The sequence below is a fragment of the Haliotis rubra genome, unplaced genomic scaffold, assembly GCF_003918875.1.
Source record: "Haliotis rubra isolate DU_JTF1 unplaced genomic scaffold, ASM391887v1 Scf1688, whole genome shotgun sequence".
In the NCBI taxonomy this organism is placed as follows: domain Eukaryota; kingdom Metazoa; phylum Mollusca; class Gastropoda; order Lepetellida; family Haliotidae; genus Haliotis; species Haliotis rubra.
Genome location: NW_025765656.1, coordinates 36,383 through 54,762, shown reverse-complemented (window position 1 = coordinate 54,762; position 18,380 = coordinate 36,383). Strand labels below are relative to the sequence as shown.

At 41.3% G+C, this 18,380-nt stretch overlaps 1 protein-coding gene across 2 annotated transcripts in view; it reads right to left on the bottom strand.

The window, feature by feature from the left end:
- Positions 1 to 1,115: 1,115 nt before the first annotated feature.
- Positions 1,116 to 18,380, bottom strand: part of LOC124272334 (copine-3-like) — a 25,154-nt gene continuing 7,889 nt past the window's right edge. Inside the window, exons 8-15 of one of the 2 annotated variants that reach the window (XM_046707508.1) lie at positions 17,458 to 17,553; positions 14,212 to 14,298; positions 13,050 to 13,109; positions 10,376 to 10,509; positions 9,362 to 9,468; positions 8,793 to 8,935; positions 7,647 to 7,895; positions 1,116 to 5,186 (exon numbers count right to left, since the gene is read on the bottom strand). In XM_046707508.1, coding sequence (XP_046563464.1) covers positions 5,061 to 5,186; positions 7,647 to 7,895; positions 8,793 to 8,935; positions 9,362 to 9,468; positions 10,376 to 10,509; positions 13,050 to 13,109; positions 14,212 to 14,298; positions 17,458 to 17,553 — 1,002 coding nt within the window. In that variant the 3' untranslated portion in view covers positions 1,116 to 5,060. The remainder of the gene's footprint in view (positions 5,187 to 7,646; positions 7,896 to 8,792; positions 8,936 to 9,361; positions 9,469 to 10,375; positions 10,510 to 13,049; positions 13,110 to 14,211; positions 14,299 to 17,457; positions 17,554 to 18,380) is intronic. The other variant, XM_046707509.1, reaches the window with a different exon arrangement.

Below are 18,380 nucleotides of genomic sequence, written 5' to 3'. Positions count from 1 at the left end.
AAATAATATATCATGTTAACGATTGTTTTGATTCTTTGTGAGCTGTTTAATGCTGCGAGACAGCAATTTTCCAGGGATATGGTGGCGATTTGTGAATAATGGAACATGGACCAGACAATCCAGCGATGGACATCGTGAGCATCGATCTACGCATTTTGGATATGACACCAAATAAGCGACCCTGACCACCCGATCTCGTTAGTCGCCTCTTAATAACAAGCATGTGTTGCTGAAGACAAATTCTAACCTGGAGCTTCACTGGTATCATGAGGTCGGAATATACAACACAGATGCTATCTGCATCCTTCCACAATAATCAATAATGAAACACAATCCAGATCGGCTTCAGGCATATTAAGTTGTTAAAACAATGGACCCTGTCGCCATACTCGATCATAAATCACTTTACAGGGAGGATGGAGTTGGATTGTTCCTCTGACACACCTATTCTCCACCTTGTTAAATTCCTACACTAAACCAATGGTTTGTACAACCAAGGACCAGATGCTGAAAGATTTGTTTCTCGTTTTTTTTTATTAGTCCTCCGCAATATAAGATTGTCCGAAGAGGCAGCTTATTTAATCTGGTGGTCACAATCAGTCAGTTGGTACATTGTTGTCACCACTGCTCATTATATCAATCACTGGTTTGTCTGGTCAAGATTGTTGAGTATTGATACTCACCGTCATATCGATATATAAATATACATATACACTGGTCACGACTGACTGAGTGAGTGAGTTTAGTTTTACGCCGCACTCAGCAATATTCCAGCTATATGGCGGCGGTCTGTAAATAATCATATCTGGACCAGACAATCCAGTTATCAACAGCATGAGCATAGATCTGCGCAATTGGGAACCGATGACGTGTCAACCAAGCCAGCGAGCCTGACCACCCGATCCCGTTAGACAAGCATGGGTTACTGAAGGTTCAATCTAACCCGGTTTGGTCACGACTGCAGCATGGTGTCTCATCGAAGGGGATTTTCACCCAACCTTGGAGTGGATGCTCCGGACACAATATCCAGCGTTTATACAATTAGTTGCTGCTCTTGTGATAATGTTTGTGATAAAAGCATCTCAGATACAGACAATGAAAACAAACACACGTCTTGTTACCATGACAGTTGTATTTACTAAAGTAAACATAATATAAAATTGTGTATATTAATTTCATGCAAAATAGAGATTTCTATAAGATATAAGTGTTTTAAGCATATAGCAAAATTGCTTCAGTGAGATTAGATACTTATTATGTAAATGATTTTCCTTCATGTCATACATACTGTTGTCACAGGACACCGAACAACAAAGATCTACTGACAGTCTACGGACAATATTTAATCTGCTATGGGACTGGGTGCCGTTCCACTAACCGATCTTAGCCCTACGCCAATCGTAAACCCATAAAATTCCAATCTTAGCGTGACGTTAAGATCGGCATACCGTCCCACTAACCAGTCTTACCCAAGTCAATCGTAAAGTTAAGATCCAAAGTCTAAGTTGCTCATGACCAACGTAGGATCGCTAAAATCAATCGTAGAGAAACCAAAATGGTGGCTTTGATATTCTATGTGAGGAAGAAGAGTGAGCATTTCACCGTGAGCGTCCCCTAAAACCCCCAAGAAATGGATTTGTTTATTTCTGTGATGTAAACAAAAACTGCACTGAAGCCTTACAACTGTAAGACCAGTCTGACCACTGTCGTCATGGGAACCACAGCCAACAATATTGCAACGACATAGTCACAGTAACGACTGACAATCTGTTAAATAGACACAAAATCTGCTGACAATCTGTTAGTCTCTACTGATGATCTGTTCAAGGCACATGATCTATTCAAACCATTATCTACTGACAACTGCTGAGTAGATTCATTATCTTTGGACAATCTATTCCCGTTGCTGTTTTTTATTTGTAGACTACTTCGAAACCGGATGAAAAAGACTGTAAAATTTGGCTCCACAGATCCAATGGGGATTGTTGTATCTGCTTCTTCATGCAGTAACAGTGTGATGGAGAATTTCTCATCTGAACCACAGACTGTTTTTTACCAAAGACAGCTCCATGAAAGACTGAGATAGGACAAAGCCAAGACTGTTCTATTAGTCTCTGAGAGGAGGAATGCTAGACAATACTAGGCCAAACACAACACTGTTAAAATATCCATGTGAGACTGAAGGACTCTTCCCTAATGGTCTTAAGGGAGGAAGAATGCTTGACGGTAGTAAAAAACTGTTCAAACTATGGGAAATACAGTTTTAAACAGTGTGTTTGAATGGTTACCAAGAGAAAAACAGGAGGCTAACTAGAGATGGAAAAAACACTATGACAGCATGATATGAATTAATAAAGGTACTATACCCTGGTACTATACCCTGATAAATTTTGTTTGTCCATTACTTCAATGAACAGAGCTGGGAACAGAGGTAGCCTAGCTAGGTTTGGAATAATGAGTGTTACAAACATCATCTGAACCCGCAATTTCACAACAAAATGATATGTTTGAGTGGCATTCTAGAAGATGGTAGTATCGAGATGACAAGACTTTATGGATGATCAACTGGCCTCTAAAACATGACATAACATACCTAATGACATGATCCTATATGAAACAGGAGATTGAAATATACGGTAATCTCACAGAGCCCATGCTCTCCACCACTGCAGCAGTAGGTGACTGGATGAAGGTCACTCAACACCACATCACTTTGCAGACAGTAACTGTTCAATACTTCAATAAAATATAATATATTTACCTATGTGTTTATCACAGCTGAAGGTTATTACAGGATAAATTGACCTAAGGTTTTGTACAATGTTAAGGCACAAGCAAACACTCAGCCCAGTTCATTTAACATAGAATGACTGACATTTACCACACACACTTACCATGACATGCTGCCAATAACTAGAAATGATCAGCAGTCTGTTTTCAGATCAAAATTATTCTATCTATATTAAAACTTCAGAAGATAACTTTATCTGATGATTATTAACATTGATATTGTAATTATTGTAATGTCCATGATTCCTTAACAAACATATCATATAACACTGATTAAAAAAAAACAGCAAACAGTAATGGGATCATGTGACATCATAAAGGGACATTTATAGAAGTGAATAATAATAATCATCATCAAAATAATTATGATAATAACAAAAGTTCGATTACACAATGCCATTTAGAAAGTGGTCAAATATAACATATGTTATATTTGGGATTACACTTTCTTAGGAAAGTACAGATTTTAGTACTTTTGGTCATAGTTATGGTCGCTGAGCGACTTAGGCGGCTGACTTTGTGTGCTCGCGATTAGGTGTCTGACTCTGAGGGTGTGGGTTCTTATCCCGGATGGGACTCAACCCAACAAAAGTACTAGAATCTGTACTTTACTAAGAAAGTGTAATCCCAAATATAACATATGTTACAAAAGTCCACTTGTAAAGCAAATAACTCCACACAAACGTATTCTCGAAGCATTACACTGATTAACCCAGTCAATGGATCAGCCTGCACTCATTTATTTTAAGCTTCCTGGGGAGCTGCTAGAGAAAGTTACGTGTCACAGTATAATCTCATCGTACCTGCTCACATTCACCACTGACAGACAGAAGCTCAAGTCTCAAGTCTCTTTGCTTGAGTAGACACCAGAAGCTCAAGTCAAATAACCTCCAACACATGTTTGGTTCAGACATGTTTGGTTCAGACATGTTTGGGTTCCAACACATGTTTGGTTCAGACATGTCTGATCTGACACTGTGTCCTTCTACTTATCATGACACTGACATTCTTGACCATTGTTTGTGTGTTAATATCCCCTAGTGATTATCTAATCTTCCATGACGCTCCATCACCCAGTTTTGTTTCTTCTTACACACTGGGAGCAGTGTTAGTGACACAAGGTAATGCTTCACACAGAATCAAACCCAGGTGCTATGTGTGATCAGTCAACACCCTACCCACTAGACTACTGCATCTAACACCCCAATAGGACCCATATTTCAAAAGTAGATTGTCGTCATGGAAACCACACACATAACATCAATATATTTACCAGGAAATACTATTCACGCTTCATGCCCATCCCTGATTAGATTAGAATATTCAACTCATGTCCAGCTACCCTGATTGTTACAATAAATGGCAGTCTACGTGCACTAAATATGTGAAAGTCATGTGCATTAAATTCATGATTTAAACAATGTAAACAGAAACAAAACAGGAGTGAGTGAGTGAGTGAGTGAGTGAGTGAGTGAGTGAGTGAGTGAGTGAGTGAGTGAGTGAGCGAGCGAGCGAGCATTGCATCACCTGTTTCGAACAAACATCATCACTGCAGGGCTTGTCAACTCAAACCATCATAACTTTTAATAACATAAATATTGTATACATATACACCATCATAACAAAACATGCATATATTGGAGCGAATAGGAAAAAATAACATTACATATGTAAAGAAGCATATTGCATATGGAAACTTAACAAATATATAGATTCAGTATGTCTCGTTATCAAAAAGTACAAGCAGTGGTTCTCAAATACATTTTCAGACATACATTCATCATCATCATCATCATGAGCACACAAGCAAACGAACAGAAACAAGCATTTCTCTAAAAGCTGCCTATGACTGTTTCTATGAGATTTTAAGAAGGATTGCAGAAAGTGAAACAAGTCACAATAATATGGAAACAGTTCAACAACAAACTAGCATATATGTCATCAATTGCTAAAACACAAACTAAAGAAGAATTATGTATGCATTGCTAGGCAAAGAATGAAAATATCTATTTTTTGGGTTTTGTTAGAAAGTCTTTTGCATGCCCATATATAGACCCTATACCTAATTGAAACTGCAACTGGTTAACAAACTAAATACACTCAGATTACTTGTCTGCTACAGCCTTAGCCCTACAATAAAACCACTAGCTATATCATTACATATCAAGCAAACAGACTAGATACTTCATGTAATTATAGTTAGTTTTTCATATGTACTAAAAACTGAACTGGCACCATCAAAGATGGGAGATAACTCTGTGTGTTTCTGATCAGGAAGTAGGTGGCGCTGCTGCTGGAGCTCTAGGTCGAGGCTGGATGTTCCTCATTTTGTAGTAACCAGTGACCTGCCGTGGTACCTCCGCCAACACGTTGCGAGCCAGCTCCTCAGCCGAGGCCTGTGAATTAGATCCATTAGTGAAAAAACAGGCCAACAACACTTGACTTGTGAAACACATACAGCCATCTCCAAGTAGCCATGGTTTAGTTGAAGTATCGAATATATGAAAAATAGCTAACATTCAATACCAAGACTGTCTTTCTGGCCTTGTTTAAAACTATCAAGGTAAAGGTCACAACTGGTAAGTATTAACTTGGTGAACTGTAATACAACTGTTTAAATGAACTTCTGTGTAAGACAACTTGAAAAATTGTGAAAAATCAGGTAAGTTTTCAGGTAATTTTTCTTAAAAAACAAACAAACAATTTTAGCAAATGTTGCATAGTGCCATGAAGAGATGTTATGAATTGGGGTTATAGTCTTATTCATGTGTAGATTGATGCTCATGCTGTTGATTGACCCGTGAAGATCCGGGGTAGAATAGGTCTTCAGCAACAGATTCTTGTCATTAAAGGCGACTATGCTTGTCGTAAAAGGCGACTAACGGGATCGGGTGGTCAGGCTTGCTGACTTGGTTGACACATGTCATTGGTTCCCAATTCCGCAGATCGATGCCATATAGCTGGGATATTGATGAGTGCGGCGTAAAACTATACTCACTCACTCATGCTGTTGATCATTGGATTGTCTGGTCCAGACTCGATAATTTACAGACCGTCACCATATAGCTGGAATATTGCTGATTGCGGAGTTGAACAACAAAATAACAAACCAACCAACTCATTCAAGATTCGTGAAGATAGCAACATGTTTGTGTGGGAGGCTGCTCGTCCTCGGCTGGACAAATGGATTTACACAGCTAGCCACTAAAATATCATGTCACAGTTGACATGGTTACCGAACCCAGACATGGGAACCAGAGGATTTACACAGCTAGCCACTGAAATATCATGTCACAGTTAACATGGTTACCGAACCCAGACATGGGAACCAGAGGATTTACACAGCTAGCCACTGAAATATCATGTCACAGTTGACATGGTTACCGAACCCAGACATGGGAACCAGAGGATTTACACAGCTAGCCACTGAAATATCATGTCACAGTTAACATGGTTACCTAACCCAGACATGGGAACCAGAGGATTTACACAGCTAGCCACTGAAATATCATGTCACAGTTGACATGGTTACCAACCCAGACATGGGAACCAGAGGATTTACACAGCTAGCCACTGAAATATCATGTCACAGTTGACATGGTTACCAACCCAGACATGGGAACCAGAGGATTTACACAGCTAGCCACTGAAATATCATGTCACAGTTAACATGGTTACCTAACCCAGACATGGGAACCAGAGGATTTACACAGCTAGCCACTGAAATATCATGTCACAGTTGACATGGTTACCGAACCCAGACATGGGAACCAGAGGATTTACACAGCTAGCCACTGAAATATCATGTCACAGTTGACATGGTTACCGAACCCAGACATGGGAACCAGAGGATTTACACAGCTAGCCACTGAAATATCATGTCACAGTTGACATGGTTACCGAACCCAGACATGGGAACCAGAGGATTTACACAGCTAGCCACTGAAATATCATGTCACAGTTAACATGGTTACCTAACCCAGACATGGGAACCAGAGGATTTACACAGCTAGCCACTGAAATATCATGTCACAGTTGACATGGTTACCTAACCCAGACATGGGAACCAGAGGATTTACACAGCTAGCCACTGAAATATCATGTCACAGTTGACATGGTTACCTAACCCAGACATGGGAACCAGAGGATTTACACAGCTAGCCACTGAAATATCATGTCACAGTTAACATGGTTACCGAACCCAGACATGGGAACCAGAGGATTTACACAGCTAGCCACTGAAATATCATGTCACAGTTAACATGGTTACCTAACCCAGACATGGGAACCAGAGGATTTACACAGCTAGCCACTGAAATATCATGTCACAGTTGACATGGTTACCGAACCCAGACATGGGAACCAGAGGATTTACACAGCTAGCCACTGAAATATCATGTCACAGTTGACATGGTTACCGAACCCAGACATGGGAACCAGAGGATTTACACAGCTAGCCACTGAAATATCATGTCACAGTTGACATGGTTACCTAACCCAGACATGGGAACCAGAGGATTTACACAGCTAGCCACTGAAATATCATGTCACAGTTGACATGGTTACCGAACCCAGACATGGGAACCAGACACATATCCTGACTCCGAGCTGATAGTCCTTGTCTTATCCCATATGTTGAGCACCAGGAAGGGTCACACAAAGTACCAAACCACCATCCTTCCATCTTCCGAGAAAGTCTATCCACTGGACCAAAGAGGCGGTTGCCATGCATAGGACAACATGTAAGTATTACATTTATTATGAAAGTAAAGAAAAACATTCGGTTAGAAACAACCATGCTGCAAGATAAGACAGGAATTGAAACAAGAAAGAAAATAAAAGGTTAGAAGACACACCATTTCACTTACTTTCTTGAAGTCCCTATATGCCACAAACTGAACTATGTCCCTACGCGCTTTCTGACCCGACCGCGTCTTCAGTACGCCGTCATCCCCATCCAGGAAGTTCATGGCGTCAAAATTGGCCCCGCCTACGCCAATGATGATGATGGACATAGGGAGGCTGGAGGCATTGACCACTGCCTCTGTTGTCCTGTCCATGTCAGTGATCTCGCCATCGGTCAGCAGCAGCAGGATGTAGTAGGCCTGGCAAACACAGAGATGGTGGATTATGGGAAATATCAACCAACGTGTCCACCATCAGGATGTTGTGAGTGAGTATGTTTTATGATAGGAGCCCCACATTAGTTGCATTCTGTAAGTTCAAACACACTATCAAAAGTATTTAAGTCCACACTTATAGTCTGTTTGCAGTGAAAACGTACCTCATAATTTTAATTTTTCTAAAAACGTAAATTGAATAAAGTGGAATTATGATTGCGAAACCTCATAATTTTACCTTGCCAAATGAACATTAAAATCTCAGAATTTTATTCAACTTAGGATAAAAGTTGTTTAACAAACAATCATAGTTTCAAATCGCTATTATTGGTTTGTCTAACAAGGGGGTATGCACATCAAATAAAACACCGAGAACAAGTAGAGTTGGTCTAAGTTAACACTCAAAACGAACCGCACGTGCATTTGTTTCTCTGTTCCAACTACTGCTCTTACCCCCTTTGTAATGCAAACCAAAAATAGCGATTTCATTGCATGATCATTTGTTAAACAACTTTTATCTTAAGATGAATAAAATTCTGAGATTTAAATGTTCAATTGGCAAGGTAAAATTGTGACGATTCGCAATATTAATTTCACTTTATTTGATATACCTTTTTGTTTAAAGTGAAATTCATCGGTACGTTTTCACTGCAAACAGACTATAGTGGGCTTCATAGCAGAGTACTGACTGACTGACTGAGTTTGGTTTTTACGCCGCTTTTAGCAATATTCCAGCAACATCACGGCGGGGGACACCAGAAATGGGCTTCACACATTGTACCCATGTGGGGAGTCGAACCCGGGTCTTCGGCGTGACGAGCCAACGCTTTAACCATTAGGATACCCCACCGCCTCCCATAACAGAGTAAAGCAGTGACTTACAGAGGCTCCCTTGCTGGGCTCCTCCTGCTGAGCGGAGGCTGCAAACCTGGCGATGTGGTTGATGATGGGAGCAGCGTTGGTTGGACCGTACAGCCTCACATTCTGCACACAGTTGTAGTACGCTTGTAACACCCCAGGGATCCCTGCAACCATGGCAACAGGACATTCATCATTCTGTCTGCTAAAGTCTCATGTCAGATATATGGATTTCAAGATACACATCATGTAGCATGGTAAAGAGAAGGAAACACAAGCCTGTGAATAAATCATCACATCCCCACACGCGCAAACAGTATGTTCTCCAACTTAAAAGACATTCTTTTGTGGAAAATATGAAAAATCTCAGAACTCTTTGCAGCCGGTATTTATAAAGTTGTCCTAACTCAGAACACAACACACTGTACTGGGAATTATGATGCATCTGCAAAGTTTGGTCACAAGCTGATCTTTACAATGCATGGTACAAAACGTATGGAGTCCCAACAAGACACTTTATGAATTGGAAGGAGGAATACCAGACAGAGCCCTGAACTTATTTACAAATTGATCGGCAATTTATTCATTCCAACCTGCGCAAAATGGATTTTGGGCATTGAAGTTCATGGCAAACTCAAAGGACACCTCCATGTTGGGAGGAATCTGGGCCCCGAACCCCAGAGCAGGAAACAGTTTGTCACTGAAAGAAGAACATCAGACAATACTAAAACTACACAAAACAAAAACATGGTAATGCACTATCAGAGATAGTGACTAAAAGTGACCTTGACATGTAGGTTTTCATTCCCATGGCAACCAGACGTGTTAAAACAGTGTTACCTTTCACAAGTCATCATCTTGGATATGATGATACCATGAAACTTGTCTATCCACTTTGACCATCTGATTCCCTTTTTCATCCAGCCTAGATAACCATGACGACAAGGAAGGGGCTAGATAACCATGACGACAAGGAAGGCATTTACCTCCCCTGCCTGGAGTCACTATTGGTGAAACAATGCCATTAAAACCAAAACTACTGGCGTTTAATCCAGTCATGACCACAGCTTGTAACTTGTTTAAACTGGACCAGACAATTTAGTGGTTGAATGAATACAAGCAGATGAAAATATTTTCAATATTCTTTATTCTCAGTTAATTGTTTGTGATCAGTGTTAAGCAACATCTATCCACGTTAGCACTGAAGTTTAATTGTCTCATCAGAAAAACCAGTGATTGATATTATGACCAAAGTTACACTCAGCATGGACATGATGACAGACAACTGCCTGACTGACTGAGTTTGGTTTTACGCCGCTTTTAGCAATATTCCAGCAACATCATGGCGGGGGACACCAGAAATGGGCTTCACACATTGTACCCATGTAGGGATTCGAACCCGGGTCTTCGGCATGACGAGCCAACGCTTTAACCACTAGGCTACCCCACCACCCTGAGATGACAGACGAATCAACCACTTGACCGAGCCAGACCATTCCATTCAGTCTATTACGAAAAAAATAATGGTTCAAATTCTAACACAGAATCACAGATTGATAAAACCAGTCAAACAGACAGTACAAGAAAGGGTAAACGTAGCAGGGTACCTGTCGTAGTCCTGCACCACGTTGCCCACAGCTTGGATGGCCTGTGCATACTCTGTTGGCTGGTGCTGGTTGAAGTAGTGGAGTGAGTTTGGCTGACGAGGGTCACCATTTGACGCCGTGAAGTCCACGCCCACCTATATAGAAGACCAGGTATTGGAACACAGACAATATCCACAAACAAATCACGCTGCTGTATGAACTTCAAGACTTACAAACCAACCTGTCATCGCTGCACATGATGCTTATGTGCCTAAGCAGTAGGGTACGTTTAACCAAGATATGTTTTGTCACCAGTCGAATTCACATACAGCCAGCCATCAATTTCCATAGCAAATATATCCTGAGAAAAAAAATAAAGAATCACAGGAAAATTCAAGCATTACTTTACTATTTTCCAGTTTTCATACCACAGCGCGCTATTCAAAGCTGGTGAGGAAAATTTTAAAATCGTGAACTCTTGAATTTTCCTGAGATCCTTTATTTGTTTCTCTCAGTATATATTCTAGCCTGGGTCATAAATGTTAATCATTCGTCACCACTCGCCCCTTTCCGTAAACCTCCAAGAAGACTTGTCCCCGTCTCGATGCTTGTTATGTGCGAAAATATGACAAACCAATCAGAACGCGTGTAATGGTGGCGGTGCTTTGATAAATATAATCCCGACTACTTAAATTGTTTATGGCATAATTTTATAGTTTAAAAAAGCATGAAAAATATATATCGTGATATTGAAAGTACTAAGAACGTAACTAACCGAATTGTAGGGTCTAATGTGAAGTTTTTTGATAAGAATCATGGGATTGACGCTGAGAGATTAAAAAACACGAACGTGCGTTTGTTGACATAACGGCTCTCACTGGTGCAACTGAGTGTATTTCTGACGATCTTGCAGGCTTGTTTTGGAGACTGTACGTGAGATTCCAACATTTGTAGGAAATACAATTAAAAATCGCAATGAGTTTCAAAACAATAATATCATGTCTGTATGCAACTAATCAACTTTCATCTTTAACATTTGGCTCATATTTCACATCTCTGAGGATATTTCAGTCGGACTTTTATTTGAGTCATTCATATTTTTTCAGTGAATTCATTTAAAATTCCACCAGGGGTATGACAGCAAGGTTACACGAATCTTCAGTTTGAGAAATATTTTAAAGTCATTTTTGAATATCTGCTTTGGGATTTGATGTAGATGAAAACAGATTATTTTATTTGTATATTAAAAAAAAAACAATTCCCATTTGTGATTATTAAACCCTATTTAGAAAATTAACATAATTGGAAATATAAGGTGAACAGCTAGTAATAATTACATTAGAATATGTCTTTAACAAATATGTTTTTCTCCTTCTTTTAGTTGTATCAAAGAGATTTAATTCTTTACAATAAATATATAAAAACCAAAACAGCAATACAATGCGTGAGTGCTTGGATGATAGTATGTACCATTGGAATCAAACAGGGATGGAGTTACCGTTCCTCTGGTTTAAAGTAGTTCTGATGTTCATATGAAATACTTCCAGAGGGGTAGGAGTGGCTATTCAGCTTGCCCCGGAATAACATGAGTTGGTCACAAATGAAATGTTAATTTGAATACTTATATATTTGTATCTCCCTGCATCTGTTTCAGTCTAGGTGAACAATCTATCCGATTCTGAACCTTGAGCAGACAGTAAGTCCCGCTGAACAGGTCATTGTCAGCATGGGTCCTACAGATGTGTACCCCAGGTACGTTTCTGTGTACAGAAACATATCCTAAACAAAATCAGAATACAGAAATGTGAGGAGCCCATTCCACAGTGTGCCTTTTCGTTGATCACAACTGTCATACTGTTGATTCCATTATATACAAAATGATCATACATAGTGAAGGATATTTCGCGATGCATAACACCACTCACAATCAATTGAAAGAGAACAACTACAAACGGTTTCAGTTTTGGGTTGCAGAAGGGCTCGTTCTCTGTTTAGATGTACGTTTCTGTATCTTGACATTGATTTTGGGTACACTTCTGTAAACCGAAACGTACCTGGGGTACATATCTGAAGTACCTGTGCCGACAACGAACCCTTTAGCACTAGATTAGTGAGTGTTGACTGGAGACCTACTTACTGTCAGGTTGATCTGTCCCCTTCAACACAAGAGTAGTGAGTGGTGACTGGAGACCTACTTACTGTCAGGTTGATCTGTCCCCTTCAACACAAGAGTAGTGAGTGTTGACTGGAGACCTACTTACTGTCAGGTTGATCTGTCCCCTTCAACACAAGAGTAGTGAGTGTTGACTGTAGACCTACTTACTGTCAGGTTGATCTGTCCCCTTCAACACAAGAGTAGTGAGTGTTGACTGGAGACCTACTTACTGTCAGGTTGATCTGTCCCCTTCAACACAAGAGTAGTGAGTGTTGACTGGAGACCTACTTACTGTCAGGTTGATCTGTCCCCTTCAACACAAGAGTAGTGAGTGTTGACTGTAGACCTACTTACTGTCAGGTTGATCTGTCCCCTTCAACACAAGAGTAGTGAGTGGTGACTGGAGACCTACTTACTGTCAGGTTGATCTGTCCCCTTCAACACAAGAGTAGTGAGTGTTGACTGTAGACCTACTTACTGTCAGGTTGATCTGTCCCCTTCAACACAAGAGTAGTGAGTGTTGACTGGAGACCTACTTACTGTCAGGTTGATCTGTGTGCCGCCCATGATGAAGTCCAGAAAGGAGAAATCAATCAGTATCTAAAGACAAGTATACAAATATATCACCAGCGTTACACAGCACACTTGAAAATATCTTACTCTTGTTTAACTGGTTCTCATTGGTGTTCAGCATCAGATCACTTCTCAGGAATGAATTAAATATTGTCTTGTTTTCTTGGCTGTTTTATGCTGCATTGTGATATATTCCTAGCATTAAGATGGCTGCGTGTAAATATTCAAGTCTGGGCATGTTTCTGAGAGCAGGGGCACTGGTGTAGCCTAGTGGTTAAAGTGTTTGCTCGTCACACTGAAGACCCGGGTTTGATTCCCAAATGGGTAAAATAAGTAAAACCGATTTCTGGCATCCCTTGCCGTGATATTGCTGGAATATTGCTAAAGCGGCGTAAAACCCAACTCACTCACTCACTCCAGAAACTGATCTCAGACCATTTTAAATAAGTGTTAAAGAAAGGGAGTAATGATCAACTTATCCCTAAGATCTCTTCATGGAATCGGATCATAAATCAGAAAAACAGTAAATGATATAATGTATGTCAAAGCACAGTCTGATATAACATACTATCAACCAGGTCTGCGAGATAGACCATCAACCAGGAGATGGAATCAATCCTACAAGTCATCATTGATATCAATGCAATTCCTGACTACTGTGCCGGTGTCTGTTTACATATATTGACTGTTTATCTGTTCAAGGTAATGAAATTACTGTTTCCCTTCTTTTGAAACAATGCCACTGGCCACTATCAGGACTAAGATGTGATTGTACAAGAGACCAATTGAAAATGTTTCCAAATTGTTTATCCCTACAACAAGTGCCAGTACCAATCTATTTTTTATATTTATATGGTTTAAAAGTCCCGTAAATGCAATTATATGACAAATAAACTATTCTCAAATTCTCAAAACTATTAATGTATAATAATATATAAGATATACAAATGTTAACTGCATTTTTGACTACATCATGAAAATTACCAATCAAGGCCACAGAAAGTGCCGATCGTATCGGGTAAATCGGTTCGCGAAAAGTGTATTGCAATATATCGTATTATGAAGTTCGAATTGCAACATACTGGTTAACTGGTATTATCACCCACCCCTAATGCCTACAGTGTCTCACCCGTATGGATGACAGCATCACGATGCCAGAGTTGGTGTAGTTCTTCTTCTTGGCCTTCTTCTTTGGGTTGATGCAAGGCCACGAAGTCTGTCAACACAACAAATAAGGCAAATTCAGATATCAGCAGATCTCCTAGTGCAGGTGTATCCGTCAGTCCACTATCTCCATGTAATGGTTGTGGTGGTGTGTGGTCCTGTGTATAGAGCGCAGGTGTATCCGTCAGTCCACCATCTCCATGTAATGGTTGTGGTGGTGTGTGGTCCTGTGTATAGAGTGCAGGTGTATCCGTGGTTGTGGTGGTGTGTGGTCAGTCCACCCATCTCCATGTAATGGTTGTGGTGGTGTGTGGTCTTGTGTATAGAGTGTAGGTGTATCCGTCAGTCCACTATCTCCATGTAATGGTTGTGGTGGTGTGTGGTCTTGTGTATAGAGTGTAGGTGTATCCGTCAGTCCACCATCTCCATGTAATGGTTGTGGTGGTGTGTGGTCTTGTGTATAGAGCGCAGGTGTATCCGTCAGTCCACTATCTCCATGTAATGGTTGTGGTGGTGTGTGGTCTTGTGTATAGAGCGCAGGTGTATCCGTCAGTCCACCATCTCCATGTAATGGTTGTGGTGGTGTGTGGTCTTGTGTATAGAGTGCAGGTGTATCCGTCAGTCCACTATCTCCATGTAATGGTTGTGGTGGTGTGTGGTCTTGTGTATAGAGTGCAGGTGTATCCGTCAGTCCACTATCTCCATGTAATGGTTGTGGTGGTGTGTGGTCTTGTGTATAGAGTGTAGGTGTATCCGTCAGTCCACCATCTCCATGTAATGGTTGTGGTGTGGTCTGTGTGGTCTTGTGTATAGATCTCCATGTAAGGTTGTGGTGGTGTGTGGTCTTGTTAGTCCCACTATCTCCATGTAATGGTTGTGGTGGTGTGTGGTCGTGTATAGAGCGCAGGTGTATCCGTCAGTCCACCATCTCAATGTAATGGTTGTGTTGGTGTGTGGTCTTGTGTATAGAGCGCAGGTGTATCCATCAGTCCACCATCTCCATGTAATGGTTGTGGTGGTGTGTGGTCGTGTATAGAGTGGAGGTGTATCCGTCAGTCCACCATCTCCATGTAATGGTTGTGGTGGTGTGTGGTCGTGTATAGAGTGCAGGTGTATCCGTCAGTCCACTATCTCCATGTAATGGTTGTGGTGGTGTGTGGTCGTGTGTATAGAGTGCAGGTGTATCCGTCAGTCCACTATCTCCATGTAATGGTTGTGGTGGTGTGTGGTCTTGTGTATAGAGTGCAGGTGTATCCATCAGTCCACCATCTCCATGTAATGGTTGTGGTGGTGTGTGGTCTTGTGTATAGAGTGCAGGTGTATCCGTCAGTCCACTATCTCCATGTAATGGTTGTGGTGGTGTGTGGTCTTGTGTATAGAGCGCAGGTGTATCCGTCAGTCCACTATCTCCATGTAATGGTTGTGGTGGTGTGTGGTCTTGTGTATAGAGTGCAGGTGTATCCGTCAGTCCACTATCTCCATGTAATGGTTGTGGTGGTGTGTGGTCTTGTGTATAGAGCGCAGGTGTATCCGTCAGTCCACTATCTCCATGTAATGGTTGTGGTGGTGTGTGGTCGTGTATAGAGCGCAGGTGTATCCGTCAGTCCACTATCTCCATGTAATGGTTGTGGTGGTGTTTGGTCTTGTGTATAGGGTGCAGGTGTATCTGTCAGTCCACTATCTCCATGTAATGGTTGTGGTGGTGTGTGGTCTTGTGTATAGAGTGCAGGTGTATCCGTCAGTCCACTATCTCCATGTAATGGTTGTGGTGCTGTGTGGTCTTGTGTATAGAGCGCAGGTGTATCCGTCAGTCCACTATCTCCATGTAATGGTTGTGGTGGTGTGTGGTCGTGTATAGAGTGCAGGTGTATCCGTCAGTCCACCATCTCCATGTAATGGTTGTGGTGGTGTGTGGTCTTGTGTATAGAGCGCAGGTGTATCCATCAGTCCACCATCTCCATGTAATGGTTGTGGTGGTGTGTGGTCGTGTATAGAGTGGAGGTGTATCCGTCAGTCCACCATCTCAATGTAATGGTTGTGGTGGTGTGTGGTCGTGTATAGAGTGCAGGTGTATCCGTCAGTCCACCATCTCCATGTAATGGTTGTGGTGGTGTGTGGTCGTGTATAGAGTGCAGGTCACAAATCACGTGAAGTTAAGCAACGTTGGTCATGAGTCCTTGGATGGGATAAGTAGCCAATTGTTATCATTGTTCTGTATGGCACTAAGGTGTAAGTCATAAATATGTAATATAACTAAAACTTGGTTGTAATGCCTCTGAAAACCACAATATGTTCCTTTTTACTTAAGACAGACAAAAGCAAACGAGATAAACATATTTTGAATCCAAATATATAACTGGCAGTTATCATTATGAAAATAGAGTAAAACCTGCCAACACCGGCACCTCTCTAATCCGGCACACTGTCAAAAATTTTGGTCACGCCATTTTACGATATAATAATCATCACAACACTGTCTAATCCGGCACCTTTCTATTCCGTATTCTAGCACGACTTTCCGGTCCCAACAAGCATTTGTAACTGTAATTAACACTGTCTAAACCGACATGGGTATGAGCAGTCAAATCAAGGACCCATAATCCAATACACTAATTAATCCGCTTGGCACGCTAGATAATCAGGAAGTAGTGATTGCACGATGAATCAAATGCTCTTAGCCGGCATGGGTTTGATCAGTCCAATCAGGGTCCCTTAATCCAGCTCACTCTCGGCACACTAGAGTGAGAGATTGATGAGTGAGAATGGCAGCCATGTTGGAAAACGTTTGTCACTGTCTAATCTGACACCCTGTCTAAACCGGCATTTTATTTCGGTCCCTCTGGGGTGCCGCTTAAGACTGGTTTCACTGTACTTTTAATCACGTTATTCAAGAAGTAAGATGGAGTGATGTAGTTATTCAAGAAGTAAGATGGAGTGATGTAGGACTGACTTAAATTTAACTCTGCACTGTTACCATGGTTACAATTACATTGCAGTTCAAATATCTGGACACACTTTGGTGAAGCTCCTGGCATGAGAAGACAGCCGACACACCAATGATCATGACTGTGGTGAATCTTGAATTCAAACACACAGAGTGTGGATCTTCACAAGAGCAAAACTTCACAATAATTACTGAGATTTAGACATGAGTATATAATTAGGTAGCAGGATACTGAACTCATCATATCATCAGGGGAGATAGTCCTACCTCTTGTTTCTCAGCTTTCAGCAGGTCATTGAGGGAGGTGGTGAATCCCCCTATCAGGTCATGTGACCCATCACTGTCCCAGTCGTACACGTCAATCTGTAACATGAGTGAGTGAGTGAGGTTAGTTTTATGCCACACTCAGCAATATTTCAGCTATATAGCGGCGATCTGTAAATAATCAAGTCTGTACCAAACAATCCAGTGATCAACAGCATGAGCATTGATCTGTGCAATTGGGAACCGATGACACGTGTCAACCAAGTCAACGAGTCTGACCACCCAATCCCATTAGTCGCCTCTTACAACAAGCATGGGTTACTGAAGATCAATATTCTAACCCGGACCTTCACGGGTCCTGAAACATGAGATTACCAGGGTAGTCATTCTTCAGCCGAGTGTGACTGAATGTTGTTTAATCATGCAGCTAATTCACAGAGGTCTGTACATCATTATGTCTGGGTTGGTGGGTTTATTGTTAAACACCGCCCTCAGCCATATTTCAGCTACGGTATATGGCGACAGTCAGTAAATAATCGAGTCTGGACCAGACAATTCAATGATCAACAGCATGAGCATTGATCTACGCAATTGGGATTCGATGACATGTGTCAACCAAGTCAGCAAGTATGACCAGACGATCCTGTTAGACGCCTCTTACAACAAGCATGGGTTGCAGAAGACCAATTCTAACCCGGATCTTCACAGGTCCATTATGTGTGGGTCCGCTATGATAGATATGTCACAAGGAATGCTTTGGACCTATTCTGTCCAATAATCTCCCTCAGAGAGTTACAGACCGCCTCCATGGTGTAGTGGATAGAGCATCCGCCCGCGGAGAGCGGAAGGTCGTGGGTTCGATCCCCGACCGCGTCATACCAAAAGACGTTAAAATATGGTACTTGTTGGTCCCTGCCTGGCGCTCG